We start from the raw sequence: 18,873 nt of genomic DNA, 5'->3' as shown, positions 1-18,873 counted from the left end.
CAAGCCATCGTCCCATCATGTTTCAAAGCTGCCACCATCATACCTGTGCCGAAGAAAACTGCTCCATCCTGCTTCAATGACTACCGCCCTGTGGCACTGACACCCATCATCATGAAGTGCTTTGAGCGGCTTGTCATGTCACATATCAAAGCCAAGGCCCCCCAAGGCTGCGTGCTCAGTCCGCTGCTCTTCACCCTGCTGACGCATGACTGCACTGCAACCTACAGCAACAATCACATAGTGAAATTTGCTGACGACACAACTCTGGTGGGTCTCATCACCAAGGGCGACGAGACTCAATACAGGTTGGAGGTCGACCATCTGACCACGTGGTGCAGGGACAACAACCTCCTGCTGAACGTCAGCAAGACCAAAGAGATTGTTGTTGACTTCCGGAGAGGTCACACCCAACACCTGCCACTGACCATCGACGGTGCTGTGGTGGAGAGAGCGAGCAGCACCAAATTCCTGGGGGTGCATATCAGTGAAGACCTCTCCTGGACCACCAACACTGCATCACTGGCGAAGAGAGCTCAGCGCCGCCTGTACTTCCTGCGGAAACTCAGGCGAGCAAGTGCTCCACCAGCCATCATGACCACATTCTACCGAGGCACCATTGAGAGCATCCTCTCCAGCTGTATCGCTGTGTGGGGCGGAAGCTGCACTGAATACAACAGGAAAGCCCTGCAGCGCATAGTGAACACAGCTGGAAGGATCATTGGTGCTTCACTCCCCTCCCTGAAGGACATTTACACCACCCACCTCACCCGCAAGGCGACCAAAATTGTGAGTGATGCAAGTCACCCCGCTCACAATCTGTTTGATCTACTGCCCTCTGGGAAGAGGTACAGAAGCCTGCGCCCCAAGACTACCAGACTCACCAACAGCTTCATACACCAAGCTGTAAGGATGCTGAACTCTCTCCCTCCTCTCCCCCCTCCACCCTCAGCTACATAACATCCTGGACATTGGACCCACAATGGCCGCCTGCACTACTCCACTTGCACACTTGCACACTTGCACACTTGTACACTTTACAACTTGGTGTTGTTATCCTGAAAACACAACACTTCTGCTGCTCTTCCATAACTTGCACCACTATGCCACTATGCCACTTTCTTTATTACTTAGGTCAAACAGAACTACCCAAGCCTTTTATTGGCCTGACTTTGCACTAGTATTTTATTGACTGTCTATGCACAATTTCAACCAAATTTTGCTGCTCTTATTTTTTCATTATTATATGTGCCCTCTTATTTACTTATTTACTTACTTTTTTGTTTACTTGAATGTTATGTTTGTCTGTGGACTTAAATTGGTAAAATATGTCTTGTCTTCACCGTGGGATAGTGAGAAACGTAATTTCGATCTCTTTGTATGTCTGGAACATGTGAAGAAATTGACAATAAAGCTGACTTTGACTTTGACTTTGACTTTGATTCCTTGTCCTTTAGTCTCCATCACATCATAAGATGTTAAATATTTAAGATCCATTCATGTAATTGTAAGTTATTTTCAAATATACTATTTAACATCAATTTAATGTCACTTCATGAACATCGGATTTCAAAGCTAGACAACTTATATTACAGTATATTAAGGTTAATGTTCTATTGACACTTCCAAAGACAAATAAGCATTGTAAAGTTCATTTTTAATTTCTTGAGACTTTTCTATTATTAAATACATTATAATGTGATTAGCCATCATACTCCTTCTTGTTTAATTTCTCCCTTATACCTTACAGTAGATAAGACTTGGGAGGGTTGTGGGTTCAAGTCTCATACATAATACCTGAGGTTGTGACATATGACTCATTTGTAATTATCATCTCCTTAACGGCAATGTATTATGGGCTATTGGCTTCTGGAACCTGCTGTCCTAATGAGATTGTATGTCTATAATCTAACATTACCTCATACTATTAGGGCAATTCCACGCAAAACTGTCACATCCATAATGGCAACACAATGCCATGGTATTTAGTTGGCGTTATGGACATGACAGTTTTGCGTGAAATTGCCCATTAACAGATGACAAGAAATTCTGATATGAGAAATATATTTTAAATATTGTGTCGTAAAATATATTGTTTGTAATTGAAATAACATTGGAGTAGATTTAACCATTCATATTATTATGGTGTATTAATATTCAATATTCAAAGCATCAGTAATTATAAACCCTGCAGATTCTTCTAATGCCTATTAAAAATTTAAAATACATTTTAACCAATATTTGGCTAGTTTTACTGTTGTCTTATTGCTAGGAGCTATCTAAAGTCCATGTTACCAAATTGTTCTCTAACAACAAAAACAAATCAATAAAGTGATTAGGAACAACACAATTAAATAAGGCATTTTATAACAATTGGGTTTATGAAATAAAAAAATAGATCCTTATCCGACCGAGAATGGGAATAAAAAAGGGAATTAAATGGTTTGACATTTTACTGGAATATTCTATTTCATCTTTTTCTACCTCTCATCAAGTTGACTTTTCAAGAACCAAGAACCTTTGACCAGACGGGTCTACATGTAACAGAAACCCTCCAAAAAAGGCAGAGGTGACTGAGTCCCTGGAAACAGGCAGCAATCAGACGCAATCAGCGTCTCTCATCAGGCCCTGTGCTGACAGACTGATCCTGGGTGGTGTTTATGATCCAGGTTCGCCTTTGGCCTGCCACAGCGGCTGCGTGAACTTTGGAATCAGTGCTGAACTGTTGCAATTGCTGACTAACCCCCAACCACCCCCACCCCTTTCACCTTACTCCAGCCCATCCTCCCTCCCTACCAGGTAAGTAGTATAAAAGCCTTGATGCACTGGGAAGGAGTCAGTCTTCGTTTGATAGGGGACTCGCTTCATAAGCTTGCAGAGCTACTTTCCAACCCAAGATGGGGGATACTAAGCTCTGTCTTTTGCTGCTACTGAGCACCGCTCTAGCTCGTAAGTATCACACCACCTCAGGAGGGACTCTGTTTACAGCCTTAAGCTAATCCTTGATGGACAACTTAAAGACAATTTATTGTGTATTGTATTATAATGTTGTTGGAATGGTGTACTTCTACTGTCGTTAAGAGCTGTGTTGAACTAAAGTATCTGCTATGCAAATAGGCTACATTTACCTAAACAGTAAAAAGGTGATCTTTTTTAGATTTTCTTTCCTAACTCTGAGACCATCTTTAATGCTATCATTATAGATAGACTGAAAAAAACAAACACGCAAATCCATTCATATAATTTGTCCGGACAAAACTGTTTGGAATTCTTGGATTACTGTGTTTGTTGCTGAATATGGCCTTCATGTATGACTTGAGGGTAACTGAATCTGAATCTGAACTGAACTGACTCATCACTTTCCTGTTTCACCAGAACAAGATGTGGGGAGTGCAGAGGAATCTACTCCAACATGTCTCTGTAAGTTTATTTGAAGTCAAATTTATAATTTACAACAGCAGGACACTTCAGTACAATTAGTAAGATGGGAAAGATGGCCGCATATAGACAAGGCATTGTAAATATTTCAGTGCTGGAATAATTTGCATTGAATAATATAAACACATGAAACTGAAAGAGTCTACCGAGGGGATGCTGATCAGATTGGTAAAATGAGCTCAACATCTTCATGATGTGTTGCTCAACTTCACCTGTTGAACCCATTTTCCTTCCAACTAAGCAAGATACTTTGAACCCTGATGTTGATGATGATGATGAGATGAGATCACAGTCTTTGTTTAGGGCATTCTGTTCCCTTGCTCAACCCTATCAGTTTTATCGTGTGCCAGAGTCCATCTCTGCAATCAACATTATCAGCTTTTATAGATTACATCAGTTCCAACATGTCCTTTTTTAAAGTTACAGTTGACACACCGGTTGTTTTCTTTCTTTCTTCATTAAAGCAGATGTTCTGTTTGTTATTGTGACCTTTTTGCTCAACTTTCTCTTTCCTAGTGGCAAAACGTTATAAGAACTTCAGGAACTACGTGTACCAGTATGAAGCTGAAACCTACAATACCGTGAATGGAGCTAGCGACACCAAGAACGGACCCAAAGTCAGCTGTAAGGTGGGTCTGACACCAAAGACAACCCCACTCCACTTCTCAGACACAATTTGTCTCAAGGCAATTCAACTGCATTGATGGTGATAGCAAGACTATAGGCAAATGCCTCATTTCTAGCAGTTGATATTTCCCTTAATTTAAACATTTATACACAATTTGAAAGAAAAAACAGGCTTATCTAAAAGGCTCTATCTATTTGAAGCTCTTTATACAAATAGCCCTGGACCATACACGTTATACTGGTATTATTTGGTTTAATTACTCACATTAAACATGCCTGTTCTTCTCCTCTCAGGTGGAAATCGACGTCCCTCAGACATGCAGTTTCGTCCTGCGCACCACCGAGTGCTCCCTGAGCGAGTTGGTGGAAGCCCCCAGCGATGGTGCACCCGTATACAGGCCCTCCGCCGAGGCAGATGCCTTCCGCGCCGCCATGGAGAAGTATGTCCACTCACAAGACTCTGGCACACAGCTAGCTTAGCAGCAAATTAAAATCATGAAAACACAAACAAATAACATCAGGGGCTATTGTGAGACACTCACAATGAGACAGGAAAAATACCAGAAATCCTAGAGAAGTTGTGTGATCTTTTTATACACAAAGCGAAGTGCCTCTCAAGAACTCAGTGAGCCAGTGACTAATGTAACAATTCTCACGTTCCCTGTTTTGATCAGGAACTCCCTGAAGGTGGCCGTTAAGGGCGAGACCGAAGTCAAACTGTTCCCGGAGCAGGATGAGCCCACCAACATCCTGAACATCAAGAGGGGTATTGTCTCTGCCCTGATGGTGCCTTCTCTGGAGGAGGACAAGAACAACAACATGGTAAAGACCTCAGTAACCTTTTCCATTCACTTCCTTCAAGTCATTTAGGGGCATTCTGAGTAATCACTTTGTATTAAATCATGGCACTTCGATACCTGTGTAAGACAACATTTATAACCAGAGTGATAAGATTACTGCTGCTATCAGAGGCAATAAATACTTCAGCAGCACAATCCAAGCATGATAGGATTGGGAGGGGGGGTGAAGGCCATCCTGTATATGGTTGGTCAAACCTACAGTTGACCTTTCATTTGTTTTTCTTCCTGTAGTTTGAGGTCAAACTTACTAAGTGTATTCTAACAGAACTAAAAATCGAATTAACTGGCTTTCTGTGCCAAGAGGGGATTGGACCAAACCCTCTCCATTCTCATAAATTTCTAACTTTCTCTGTCTCTCTTCTTCTGAACCCTCCAGGCCACTGTCCATGGAATCTGCCAGACTGCCGGAATCAAAATCAACGCCAGGGAGGACATTGCCACTGATGTGACTATCACCAGGGATCTGTCTGCCTGTGACGGCTTCGTGGCCCAGAGAGAGGCCACCAGCCCCCTGGCCATCATCACCGGCATGGTGAGCACTCTTGCAACGTCTTGCACATCTTAGGTTGACTCTTTTACTCCCTAATAATCCCTTTAAAAAGTTCAGCATTTGGCGCACGCCAACATTAGAAAGAACTCTGAATACCGTAGCTGTTCTAGAACTTATCCTGTGTACAAACATGTATAATCATGTAGATGTTTTGAAACGCTAGCATTTCACTGCTGTGTAGAGGCACTCTCTATTTAGTCCCACAGTGGCAAATCTTCTCTAGTTACAAGCACAGACTCAAGGCAAATAGTGAAAGCAAGTAAACATTACTTTTGCAGGTCAGTGATACAGTTTCTTCCCCTGTTTTCTGTAGCACTATCCTCTGTCCAAGCTGATCGAGAGCACCCAGACCTGCACCTACCAGTTCGACAACCAGAAGAAGCACATGACCTCTGGCAGCTGCACAGAGAAGCACATCCTCCTGCCCTTCTCCAACAAGTGAGTAATTTTCTCTACTGTCTTTGCCCCCCTGTCCAACCAGGGCCAAATCTTTGAGTTGAACATTTGGGGGGGTTGAGCCTCCCACTTCATCATGTTCTATAACAGTTCCATTGATTATAATATGTATGATTAAAGGGGGGTTGCATAGACCATTTTTATTATGGGGGGGGGGGGGTCGACCCCCCCTCCATCCCCTATATGTTATGCCTATGTCCCCAACATATTTCCTTGATATTAATATTGCTAATATTGTTTTATTTCACCTATCTGTGGAAACAGATGGCTTACTATAATTGGAATCCTGTATTTGTATATCTTTTCATATCCATTCGTTCATATTATACTGAAATTCATTGGCTAGATATTTTGCTCTGACTGGTTGACAGTTTACTTCAACTGAATGTGAATAATTTTGTCTGATCTAGGAACGAGTATGGAGTCTCGTCAATGGTGAAACAGACACTGACTCTGGAGGGAACAAACAAGATCAACGACAGAATCTTCGACTATGGTAAAGAATTAATATTCCACTGAATAACAACAATTGCCACAGTTCTGTAATCCCTGTAATGATATCATTGAGCCAATGTCCCAATGACACTACTCAATCAAAAGTAATAAAACAGAAGGATGTAAAAACCTGATCACACTAGACAGTGCCATACACACCTCAGCAACTCCTCTCTGTGCCTTAACAGAGGAGGCCAACCTGAAGACTCTTTCCATGGAGGCCGCTGATGACAAGAATGCCATCCAGACCACCGAGGTCATGCTGGCCACCTTCAAGGAGCTCATCGGTCTCCCCGACTCCCAGGGTCACCAGAGGGCCAGCACCTTCCAGAAGCTGGTGTCCGAGCTCCGTGCCTTGACCTACGAGACCATGAAACCTGCCCTCAAGGAGATGGTGGACACCAGCGTGCCCCTGACCTTCCAGGCCCTGGGCCAGTGCGGAACCCCTGAGTGTACCAGCGCCATTCTGCAGAGCCTCAGGCACTTTGACGTTGACGCCCTTGAAATCGACGCTGCCACCTATGCCGTGGCAAGGCTGTCCAACCCATCTGCTCGTCTGGTCCAGGACATCCTTGAGATGGCCAAGTACAAGCAGAGCAAGTCCATCATGTTTGCCCTGAGCCACGTGGCCATGAGGTGAGTAAAAGCTAATCGCTAACATTAGTCACAAGCACTATGCAGTGCCATGAGGACCTGCTGGCATTATGGTGTTAGGAGAAAGCTCTGGTTCTAAACTAACATGTTCTTTCCACTCATCAAGGCAATTTGTGGCCGAGGGCAAGATCACCCCTGAGATTGTTGCAGTCTCTGAGTTTGTTGCCTCCATCCTCGGAGCCGACTGTGCTGGTGAGAAGGATGTCACCTTCCTCACCCTGAGGGTATGTATCATTGCAAACATAACCCTGCATTTACCACCTGTTGTTTTTTTTCCATAATAATTTTTGCAACAGTCTCAGCCTTAGACGTTAGAGGTATAATCATCTCATCTAAATTCGTTATAGGCCATTGGAAACATGGGACAAGTCATGGAGCAAGCAGATCCCACTTTGAAGAGCACTCTGCTCAAATGCATGAGACAGCCAACCACCACCTTGTCCGTCCAGGTCGCTGCCATTCAGGCCTTCAGGCAGATGTCCCTGACCGATGAGGTAAGTCTCAGCCAGAACTAACTATAAGTGTGAAACTAGGGATAATACACTTGGAAGGTCATTTTATGGGATTAATTGTATGGCGTGAATTGAACACCTGTGGCTAATTGAAATGTAAATTAATGACATTAAAAAGGCAAAACATAAATCCAGTATCTATCTTTCATTGGAAATACAGTATGCATACATATGTGTAAAGATAACGTATCAGACTGCCAGGACTGCCTTACTTGTTCCTAAATATGCATAGTCTTTCCTCTCTCACACAGGTGCGCTCCAACCTCCAGCGTGTATCCCAGTACGGCAAGGGTGCCGTGCAGAAGAGGCTGGCTGCCTACCTTATGGTGATGAGGACCCCAGAGGCAAGCAACATCGAGATGGTGAAGAAGATCCTCACTCAGGACCAGAACGTTCAGGTCAAGGCCTTTGTGGCCTCCCACGTCAACAACATCATCAACTCCAACGACCCCCAGACATCGAAGTAAGTCCTAAGAAAAGGGAATGCCAAACAACAATAAAAAACTGGACACCAAAGCATTTGTGTACATCCCTGACACTATTCATAGCATTCTGTATAATTACCATTAGCCCATTTGGCTCATTTCGATAGCTCTCAGTGATTTGTGTAAACTCATATCTGTACATTTTGCCTTCCATAGGTGGGGTAGGGACCTGGCTGAGGGCCTCCAAGACATTGAGGTTGATGCCTCAGGCGACATCAGAGAATACTCTCGTAACTACAAGACAGACGCTCACATACCCCAGGGTGATGTTCACACAAGCATGCAGGGCAACGTCATCTTTGACCCAAGCAGCCAGCTCCCCAGGGAGGTTATGCTTCAGACTACCCTGCAGGTCTTTGGAGAGAGAGTTGACCTCTGGGAGGTATGTGGCTATTGTTTTTTTCTTTCTAAAAACGCCAAACCACTGTCATATAACATATGGTTATAGTATACAGAGTAACATATTCAATGCATTCTTAAGGTTTTCTGTTGAATTTTGATCTGACATTCTCATACTCTGTTTCTAGTTTGGCATGGAGGGTAAAGGCTTCGAGCCAACCATTGAGGCTTTGTTTGGGAAGAACGGATTCTTCCCTGACACAGTGTCAAAGGCCATGTACTGGACTGGAGACAAGATGCCCGAGAAGATGGTTAAGATTCTGGAGAACTGGGGAATACAACTGAAGACTGACAAACAGGTGAGGGATTCTTCTTCATCTTATTCATTTGAAACAGTCTGTATGCTAACGTTCCATTATACACGTCCACATCCATTGTTTCATTTTTTGCCATTTGCCCTAAAGGTGCCTGAGAATCTTATGAGGGAGGTTGTACGCAACTTCAACAAGCTGGCCAAGAATGTGAAAGCCCAGGAGACTCCAGAGGCCATGGCCTACCTGAGAATTCTGGGAACTGAGCTTGGATACATCAAAGCTAGTGAGCTTAGGGAATATGCCGAATGGACCCACATGTATACTACTGGTCTCGCCATGCAAATGTCCAAACACGTATGTACATTTAAATTATCCTTTGTTATTAATCAATAAAACCAACTCATTATGTGTTGGTGAATAACATGTGGGACAAAAAAGATGTTTGGTGTAAATCTGTATGTGTATTTGCATGTATTTATTTGGATAAGTATGTAAAACTTCATGGATCCAATTCTTTTGTTCTGATTTAGTACCTGCAGGAGTGGACCTCTGGCACCGAGAACACAGTCACTGCCCACTACATCTTCATGGACAACGGTTTCTCCCTGCCCACGGCCACCGGCTTCCCTCTCAAAGTTGCCCTGTCTGGCACCATTGTGCCCAGAGCTAAAGGAGGACTGAATATTGCACAGCCTGTGGTAAGTAAACATCCATCATTGCCAGCATACATACAGTACATACATACTGTACATACATACATAAATACATGAAGGGTTGAGATGCAGAACTCTTCACATACATACATACATACATACATGAGATGTAAGTTACTGTATATGGTCTGTGTTTTTTATATTTCACATGAATAATTGATAATGTCATGATGCATTACAGAAGGAGCTGTCCTTCATGCCCTCTATGGGTCTGGAGTTTGTGACAAAAATGGGAGTCCACATCCCCAAATTTATGGATGCCGGTCTTGAGATGCACACTAACATGTACCATGAGAGCAAGCTCAATGCCAAGATCACCATGGCCAAGAACCAGATCAAACTGTCCATCCCTGCCCCTGAGGGTTCCACCCAGTTCTTCAGAGTCAGGTAGGCTTGACCTCTTTCTCCCACTTCACATGTTTAAATGTGTTGCCTTCTGTAGACAGCAGCAGTATGATGACTACCCCCAACATTTATTAGTTTATGCAGTAGTAACAACAACATGCATACTAGCATTATCCTCTTGTAGCATGAATCCAAAAACATGAGCAGCTGAACATCTACTGAATATTTGTTTGTCTTCTTTTAAAAAAAAAAAAAAATAGCAACAGACTCCTGTCTGTGAGCTCTGGCCAGGCCACTCTTATGCCCTCTGTGTCTGAGGCCAGAACCAATGTCCAGGAGTGCTCCCCTCTCTTCAGCGGAATCAAGTACTGCTCCACCGCACGCTACTCTATGGCCAACTCTGATGAGGCACCCTATTTCCCCCTCAATGGAGAGACTAAGTATGTGCAGCATTCATTAAAAATCAATTAAACATTTTTCTAACATTCTGTTTGAATTTGTCGTACTGGTTAAGAAATGTAAATGCTGAAGGAGTTCCTTCTTCACAGGTTTGCTGTTGACATCGAGCCTACCGGTGAAGTCTCTGAGTACACTGCCACTGTTACTTACGATGTCCTCTCTGAGGGCAAAGAGGGTCGTCAGAAGGTCGATTCCATCAAGGTGGCTCTGAAGGCAGAAGGTAGGAGGATTATCACTCGACTAATGTTACCTTTCACTAACTTCCACTGTGATACACATTTAGAATGACAATAAACAAATAAAGCACCAGCATGAAAAAACACTTCAAATTTTAAATGTAGGATCACCAGCCAATGGGAACCAGCTGAAGGGAAAAAGCCAACCAGCATGCAACAAACCTATTTGACCTTTACATTTCAGGATCTCAGCCCACTGAGGCCACTGCTGCCATTAAGTACAACAGGAACAGGAACGTTGTCACCACCAGCATCCAGATCCCTGACTACAATGTGGAGGCAGGCATCAAGGTTGGCATGACCGACAGCAAGGCCAGAGGAAAGCAGATCACCATTGACGTCAGCAACCACAACATCCCCAAGATGTCCCTTATTGCACGTGCCAAGTAAGTCCATAGCTCTTTTTACTCCTCTGTGAGAAAACGGTAATTCAAGGCAAATCTTGTCATCTCATTCAAGCTATCAAATTGAAAGCATGGAATGTGTTTGTGCTGTGTGTGAGCTGTGAACATTCCTTATTTCCATAGGATGGAGGCCATGAGGGAGGGTCTAGTGCAGGCACAGCTGATAGTGCCTTCCATGAGCACTGATGCAACCCTGACAGCCACTCTGAGGAAGGATGCTGATCTCACCCTGGAAGTTGAGAGTGACATCAAGCTCCCAGAGACCTCCTCCTTGCAGAGGGTCACATTCATCTACGGTTAGTACACACCAGTTTTCACTACAAACTGGTCCACACTGCATGGAGTATTCAGGACTCATCTCTGTATTTTTCCCTGACTTGTGAAATATTGTTTTCCAGGAGAGGAGAACATGAAGGTGCAGGTTAAATCAGACATGAACACAGAAATCCACAAGATGCTGCCAAGCACAGAGGCTGTCCAGAACTGGCTGGAGCAACTGAGCCAGGACATCCTGGACCAGAAGGTGGTGAAGACCGACATGAAGCTGCGTCACATCTACAACAAAGCTATTGAGGTATAAAATAAAAATAAAAACTGCTCCATAAGACATGTGTCCAGTATTCAGTGTTGGCTAAGTAAAGTTATCTAATAAATATGTTGTCATCACAGGCTTCCCAGATCTGGATGGACAAGGTTTCCACCAATGCTCCATACATTGCACAGCTGAGACAGAACATGCCAAAACTCGTCATGCCCACCATGCCTGAGAAGCTGTACCTGCAAACGTGAGTAAAATATTTAAAAAAAACTGAAACTTGAACGACTGTGGCTGAGCTTTTGTGCTTTTAACTAAATAGAAACTATTTTTTATACTTCACCTACTATTAATATCTACTTATACGTATATTTACATATTGTCAATACTGAATTGAAGCAGATCTACAGTTGACTGAAAATAGGAAAAGCTAACATTTTTGTTTGTCTTTCACAGGGAGGGTGCATTCAAGTACCAGTTCAACAAGGACACAATCACTGTGACCATCCCCCTGCCAATGGGCGGCAAGTCCTCCGAGGACCTAAGGATCCCTCCTGTTGTGAGGACCCCTGAGCTGTCTGTCCACCAGGTTGGTCTGATGGTTCATTCCCAAGAGTTCACGGTCCCAGCCTTCTCCATCCCATCTGAGTACGACCTGACACTGCCCTTGTTCGGCATGGCTGAGGTCTCTGCCAAGGTCAACAGCAACCTCTACAACTGGGAGGCCACCATCTCTGCTGGCAATGACTCTGTTGAGGCTCCTGCCTACGTTGCCAAGTACAGGATTGCAGCTGACAGCCCAATTGACATCCTGTCCTACACCACTGAAGGTGACTTTTTTGTGGAATTACTATTAAGTGATACAAATATTGTATATCAATCATGAGTAATAATGGGATTACTGAGTTATACATTTATAATTTCTATTTATAATTACAGGATCAGCAAGAATTTCTGATGCACCTCTGGAAACCCTGAAGACAACAGTGACTTTCACCCTGAACCACAAGTACCTTGACACACGTGTGAACATGGAACAGTCCAACATTATCCAAGACAGTGTGAAGGCAACAGGCCTGTATGAGATTGAAGCATTCAGCCCTCTGGGTATGCAGACATCCCTGAAGTGTACTCTTCAGACCTCCGTTGCCTCTGAGATCAATGGAGACATCAACGTGGATGGATCATTCACTTTTGGTTCAGTCTCTGGAAGCACCAGTCTCTCTTCCACCTTCTTGGTAAACCCTGGTACAGAGGCCACAGCTGAATCAACCTTTAGAGTGAGCATCCCAATTGCCCAAATTACTAACAAAATGAAGTTGTCTGTTACCCCAGACCAGAAGTCCTTTGAGTCCACCACCAATGTCAACCATGAGGCCATCAAGCACACAACCAAGCTCAACATTGAGCACAAGAATGCTGAGTTCACTGTGAAGACTGACTGTGTGACCAAGGCTGCTGAGAGGATGCTGCGCAACCAGTTTGACCTTTTTGCCACCATGGAGAAGGTCAGTGTGAGGTTTGACTCTCAGGTTGATGACCAGGCAAACCGTGCCTTGGCTGCTATCATGGCATCCCTGGACAACAATGGTCTGGAGATGAATACTGATGCTTCCCTCAACTATCATGAAAACCGCAGTGCCCACAAGGGTGTCCTGCTTCTGAACAGAAATGGCCTGACCACAAGCTGCACCACCAACCTGCAGATCTTTGCTCTGAATGTGGAAAATGCTGTCCAGGGTAACATCGACTCAACTGGTGCCACCATGTCCGTTTCCGGCAAGGGAACCTTCCAGGAGAATAGTGCTGAGTTGAAGATTGATGGCAAGGCTGGTATGTCTGAGGTACATCTGAATGGCTTGTTCAAGGCTGATCTCTTCAATGGCAACACCAGGAACCTGGTGAACTTCCGTCTAAATGAAGATGGCCTGGTCCTCTCTGACAGCATGGCTGCATCCTACAATGAGATCACCACTGACACCACTCACTCTCTGAAAATCAACCTGGAATCCCTGAAGTTCACTTCAGTGTCTGACAACATCATTAGTGAGAGCAACTCCTACAAGCATGACATTACCGTTGACGTGCATAGATACATTTTGGCCATGATTGTGAACAACGATCTTAAAATCCTGGGTGCCAACTTCATCAATAATGCCAAGTTTGATGCAGAGCCTTTCAAGATGTCAGCCACCGGACTTCTGAAGGGAGCCTATGGTGAGGAGGAGCTGAGACACACCTATGAGATTACCTATGCTGACAAGACTGCCTCTGCAAAGTGCACCAACAACGGAAAACTCCTGGGTGCCCAGATGACCCACAGCTCTGAACTGGAAATCGCTGGACTCTCTGCCAAGTACAACGCAGAAGCTCGTTTCAACTCCCCAGTCTTGCGTCTCTCTGGTACCATGACCACTGATGTGAAGCCCTTCACCGTTACTGTTGATGGCATTGTCAACTCTGATGGGGAGCTGAACCTGTATGGAAAACAGACAGGAGACCTCTATAGCAAATTCCTCCTTAAGGCTGAGCCTCTGCATATCACACACTCACTTGAATGCCGGGCCTCCTCCTCTCACCAGCTGGACAATGGAGTCACTGTTGAAACCAGCCTCCAGAACAAGATTGACAGTCTGCTGGTTCCCGAAGAGCAGAGCATCTCCATGAAAATGGAATCCAAGGTGAACAACCATGCCTTCAACCAGGAGGTCACTGCCTACAACAAAGCTGAGAGAATGGGAATGGAGCTGACCGGGGCCATCTCCACCAACCTCCTGAACAAGGATGGTGACAACAACCAAGACTTTGCCATCTCTGGTTTCTTGAAGTACGACAAGAATAGTGACAGCCACGTTATTGAGATGCCTTTCATGGATATCCTGCCAGTCATCATGGAAAAGCTGACCATGACTCTTCAGAGGGTGACAAGACACACCATTGACATGCTGGAAGAGGTTGATGCCAAGTACAACATCAGGGCTACTTTTGAGGAAAAGACAATTGAGCTTAAAGAAGTAATTGAGAGTTTCGACGTGAACATGTTTGTGCAGGACTTGAAGAACTTCATCAACTCCATCAGCATTGACAAGTATGTGCAAATTGTGCGTGATATTGTTCCCACCGAGGAAATCACCAGGGTTCTGAAATCCATCTGGCAAACTATTGTCACCTGGGTCAAGAAAAACAACATTGTTGAGAAACTGAATGCAGTCTACTTGAAGGTTGAAGAGATTGTGGCCCAGTATGAGATTGAGAACATGATTGAGCAAGCCATGAATAATGCTGTGGAGATTATGAAGCAATACAAGGTGAAGGAAACAATGCAATCGGCTGTTGACACTCTGAAATCTGTTGACTTCCAACCACTGATTGAGAAATTCACAGAGATGCAGAACAAACTTGCTGAGGAACTGAAGGCATTTGACTTCCAGCAGATGATGGATGACCTCAAAGAATATCTGAACAGAATCCTGGAGAACATCAAGTCTATCGACTTTGAGCGCTATGCTAAAGTTGCAAAACAAAAATTTGTCGAGATGAGCCGTGTGCCTTGCTTTGGTAAGCTATATGGTGAGTTCAAAATCACTTCCCCAGAGCACAACCTGGAAACCACAGCTGAGTTCCTGAACTCCACAACCACATCTGAAACACCAGAGTTCAGTGCTACCCTCAACTCTCAACTGACATCTACCTTTGACCTCTTGGCATACAACCTGGATGCCACTGCTCACATCGCTGCCCCTAAGAGAAACCGCCTGTCTCTCACTGAATCAGTCAAAGTGAACCACATGTCCTTCTCCGTGGACCACCAGGGATCAGCAACTCTCTATGGCATCACAGGTCAGGCCTCTGCCAAGACTACCGCCAAAGCAACCACTGAGCCCTACACTGCTGAGTTTGTCAACAATGCCTTCCTTGCAGTGGAGAGTGGATTTTCCACTACACTGGAGACCTCCTACAACCACAAAGTGAACATGCCAGTGGCCAACATCTTCAGCGAGACAACAATGACCCAGAAGAGTCTTGCCCAGCTTGAGGCTGGTACCATCACTGTGACAATGGGCAATGAGGGAAGTGGAAAATGGGCCATCTTTGAGTACTCTGATGAAGGCACCCACAAGAGCGACCTGGAGATTGTGCTGAACCCCGAAACTGCCAAGATTACATTCTCTGCCGTGACTAACAGTGACCTTCTTAAAATGAAGCAGAACATGAATGCTGAGGCCACACCTTTCTCTCGCATCAACATGGATGCCCGTGCTGAGACTGAGACCTCCTTCATCAAGAGCAGCATTGTGGAGCTGAAGGGAGAAGCTCAGGTGGAGGAGCCCAGACTTCTGCTAACTGCCACCCACAACACTGAAATGACTGGCAGAGTTGAAGGAGTCATTGCCAACTCACTTGAATTTGAGGTCACACCCTTCGAGGTCCGTTTTGACAGCAAGAACAAGGAGAACACCAAGCTCTCTTTCCCCTTGAAGATGTCCGGAAAGGTTGATCTGCAGAATGACTTTGCTTTCACTATCAACCCTGCTGAACAGAAATCCAGCTGGACAGGCCTTGCTCGTTTCAACCAGTACAAATATTCCCACTTCTTCACCATGGGCAATGGTGAGAAGGAAATGCACGTCTTTGCAACACTCAATGGTGATGCTAATCTTGATATGCTGATGGTTCCCATTGACATTCCTGAGATGACTGTGCCCTTTATTGGAATCACCACCCCATCTGTGAATGGCCTGTCCCTCTGGGAAGATGCTGGCCTGAGGAAAATCCTGATCACACCTCAGCAGACTTTCAGCCTGGACTCCAAGCTGAAGTACACAAAGAATCCCGAGATGATGACGGTCGAGATTGACATGGAGCCAGTGTTCAATGCTATCAACAAGAATGTCAACGTTGTGCGCAAACACCTCGAGCAGGGCAAAGACAAGGCAGCTGACCTTCTGTCCACCTCCTACAACCAGGCCAAGGAGCAGTATGAGAAGCTGAACATTGAGGTGCCCAACACCATCCCTATGCCTGCCATTTCCATGCCAACTCTGCACATGCCAGCTGTTCTTCGTAAGATCAAACTGCCAAAGGTTTCCATGCCCAAGATGCAGCAGACTCTCTTAATCCCCACCCTGGGTGACCTGAACTACGAGTTCTCCATGAAGACTGCCATGCTCACTCTGAATGCCAATGCTGATCTCCTCAACCAAGACAACATCATTGCACGCTTCAATGCCCAGTCTGCCTCAGAGTTCCCCATCCTGAACGCTAAGTCATCTGGCACCTCGACCCTTAACACTGCTGGTATGAGCCTTGGCACCACACTCTCCTTGGAGCACGCCATGCTTGAGGGAAGCCACACCGGCACCATCACCCTGAACAAGGAAGTCACAGAGGCATCCATTGCAAATGTTGCCAAGATTAACCTGCCTTCAGTGGCTGTTGAGATCCACCAGGAGCTCACTGGAAACCCTGTGGAGGGCCTGAACATCTTCATGTCCTCCCCAAGTGCTGGTCTTCTTGGAGTGCAGATGCAGACAAAGAGTGCAACCAACCTGAATGGCAGATTTTACAGCAGATATCCGGTAAGCTTTCAGATGCACATTATTTCTATTTATACAAATAACAAATACATTCTTATGTCCATATATTTTAGGATTTAGGGCTAGTCTGTCAAAATGTTCCTTTCATGTTCTAATATTATGTTTGTTCTACCTTGCAGTCTGAGCCACAAACTGATGTGGACATCCTGGGCATTGAGATGAATGTTGACTCCAACAAACTGAACATCCAGTCAAGCTGGAACATGGAGGTGCCACGTGAGATGCTTCTGGGCATTAAGGAGAGGGTGCCAGAAATCACTTCCACATTCAACATCAAGGATATGATGAGCGAACAAGCTGATGCTGTCTACGAAATTATCAACAGGCTCCAGGTTTCTCTTCAGCGTGCTGTTGAATACCTCAAAGACCAGGGACAGGTGATGTATGCCAGAGCTGCAGACAAGATCAGAGACACTGACCTCTTTGAATTGCCCAGCATTGTCTCCGAAAACGCCAAGATCCTCCTGGAGAAGTACGAGAAGCTCTTCACAACCCTGGTAGATGCTGCACTCACCTTCCTGAGAGAGACCAAATTGGAAGTCCCTGGTTATGACGAGAAGCTGTCTATCTTCGAGATCTACGCAGAGATAAGCACCTTCATTGGTGACTTTACTGAAGATGCCATCACAAGAATTCCCGAGATGCTGGCGTCTTACAGTGAGGCTGCAATCGAGTACATCAGGAATGTTGAGTTCACAATGCCTGGCTCCAGCCACATTGTCAGTGGAAGAGAAATCTTAGATGACCTGACAACCCTTTTCAAGAAGATCCAACGCCAAATCATCACCACTGTGAAAGACCTCAGTAACATCAGCTTGGAGACCATTGTGGAGAAGCTGTCTCAGTTTATGCTCATCAGTATTGACAGGACAAAGGAATTCATCACCTCCCTGACATCACAAGATCTCAACATTGTTGTTAAGTGGGCCAAGGATGTGTACACCGATTTCATCGACTCAAGAATCGTCCGACACATCACTGATAGAGCTGCAGAAGCTTTGAGTGTTGCTGAGCAGTACTACATGCAGCTGAAATCTAAATTCGATGAAGTCTTTGTCGACTTCACCCTAGAGCAGCTGAATGCAGACATCCAGGCCTGGATTCAATCCATCATTGAACGCCTCACTGACTTCCAGAACAACATCACAGAATACCTGGTTGAGGTTTCAAAGAAAATCAAAGCTCACGTGACTGTGAGTGACGATAAGATTGATGTTACCATCCCTTTCCCCTTCAAACTTGCATAAACCTACAGACTGTCATCATGCTTTTAACACCAAACTGAACTCTACTGTCCACCAAATGTGGTGAAAACTGTCAACTACCTGCCTGAAGTGGCTTGAAATGAAAGTGAATGCTGTATTAAACTATATGCAATAAGAATATACTTAGACCACATGTCAATGCTACTTTTGTGTTCTATTTCTTTTGACTTTGGTCACAAATTCCCCTCTCAATGTCTACCTTGTTATTCTATTTAAAAAAAAACCTGAGGGTAAAGTATTAATAAAGACCATTTGTACTGCATGAACATTTCTATTCTTTTGTTACAACTCTATTTTCACCATGTACTTCAGTCAAATCAGAATTAGCATCACTAATTAGACACCAAAATGAATTATGTTCTATGCATAAACATCCCTGCAAAAACAAAATAAAAAATAATCGGTAATTCATCTCATGTAGCCTAGTGCCCAGGGTGCATTTTGTGTAAAAACCAGAGGGGGGGATGATTTTGAATAAGTTTGTAACCCCCCCCCCCCCCAAAAAAAAAAAAAAGAAATGTCATGGCTAATAATACCCTATATTATTATTGCCACCTTTGTAACATTTTAGTTCTAGTTTACCGTGGTGTAT

The 18,873-nt window shown here is 44.5% G+C and overlaps 1 protein-coding gene across 1 annotated transcript; it reads left to right on the top strand.

The window, feature by feature from the left end:
* The first annotated feature begins 2,831 nt into the window (after positions 1-2,831).
* Positions 2,832-18,543, top strand: LOC125299286 (apolipoprotein B-100-like). Its single transcript, XM_048250506.1, has 26 exons — positions 2,832-2,946; positions 3,373-3,417; positions 3,952-4,064; positions 4,357-4,502; positions 4,737-4,884; positions 5,299-5,454; positions 5,786-5,910; positions 6,339-6,424; positions 6,612-7,059; positions 7,184-7,301; positions 7,425-7,571; positions 7,841-8,052; positions 8,231-8,456; positions 8,602-8,772; positions 8,878-9,081; positions 9,258-9,425; positions 9,622-9,827; positions 10,046-10,225; positions 10,334-10,464; positions 10,665-10,866; positions 11,008-11,180; positions 11,283-11,458; positions 11,554-11,669; positions 11,876-12,249; positions 12,359-16,998; positions 17,136-18,543. Exons 1-26 carry the CDS (start codon positions 2,895-2,897, stop codon positions 18,261-18,263), a joined length of 9,891 nt encoding a protein of 3,296 aa, XP_048106463.1. The 5' UTR covers positions 2,832-2,894; the 3' UTR covers positions 18,264-18,543.
* Positions 18,544-18,873: the final 330 nt, after the last annotated feature.

This window comes from Alosa alosa, chromosome 8 (genome assembly GCF_017589495.1).
Source record: "Alosa alosa isolate M-15738 ecotype Scorff River chromosome 8, AALO_Geno_1.1, whole genome shotgun sequence".
NCBI lineage: Eukaryota > Metazoa > Chordata > Actinopteri > Clupeiformes > Clupeidae > Alosa > Alosa alosa.
This window is presented reverse-complemented; position numbering and strand designations above follow the sequence as displayed.

Bases quoted from the DNA above. Each gene is read 5' to 3' on its own strand.
- LOC125299286 (XM_048250506.1), top strand. From the start codon at position 2,895: ATGGGGGATACTAAGCTCTGTCTTTTGCTGCTACTGAGCACCGCTCTA. The intron at 4,065-4,356 runs GTGGGTCTGACA...TTCTCCTCTCAG, and splicing joins GACCCAAAGTCAGCTGTAAG to GTGGAAATCGACGTCCCTCA. The intron at 10,867-11,007 runs GTAAGTCCATAG...TTATTTCCATAG, and splicing joins TCCCTTATTGCACGTGCCAA to GATGGAGGCCATGAGGGAGG.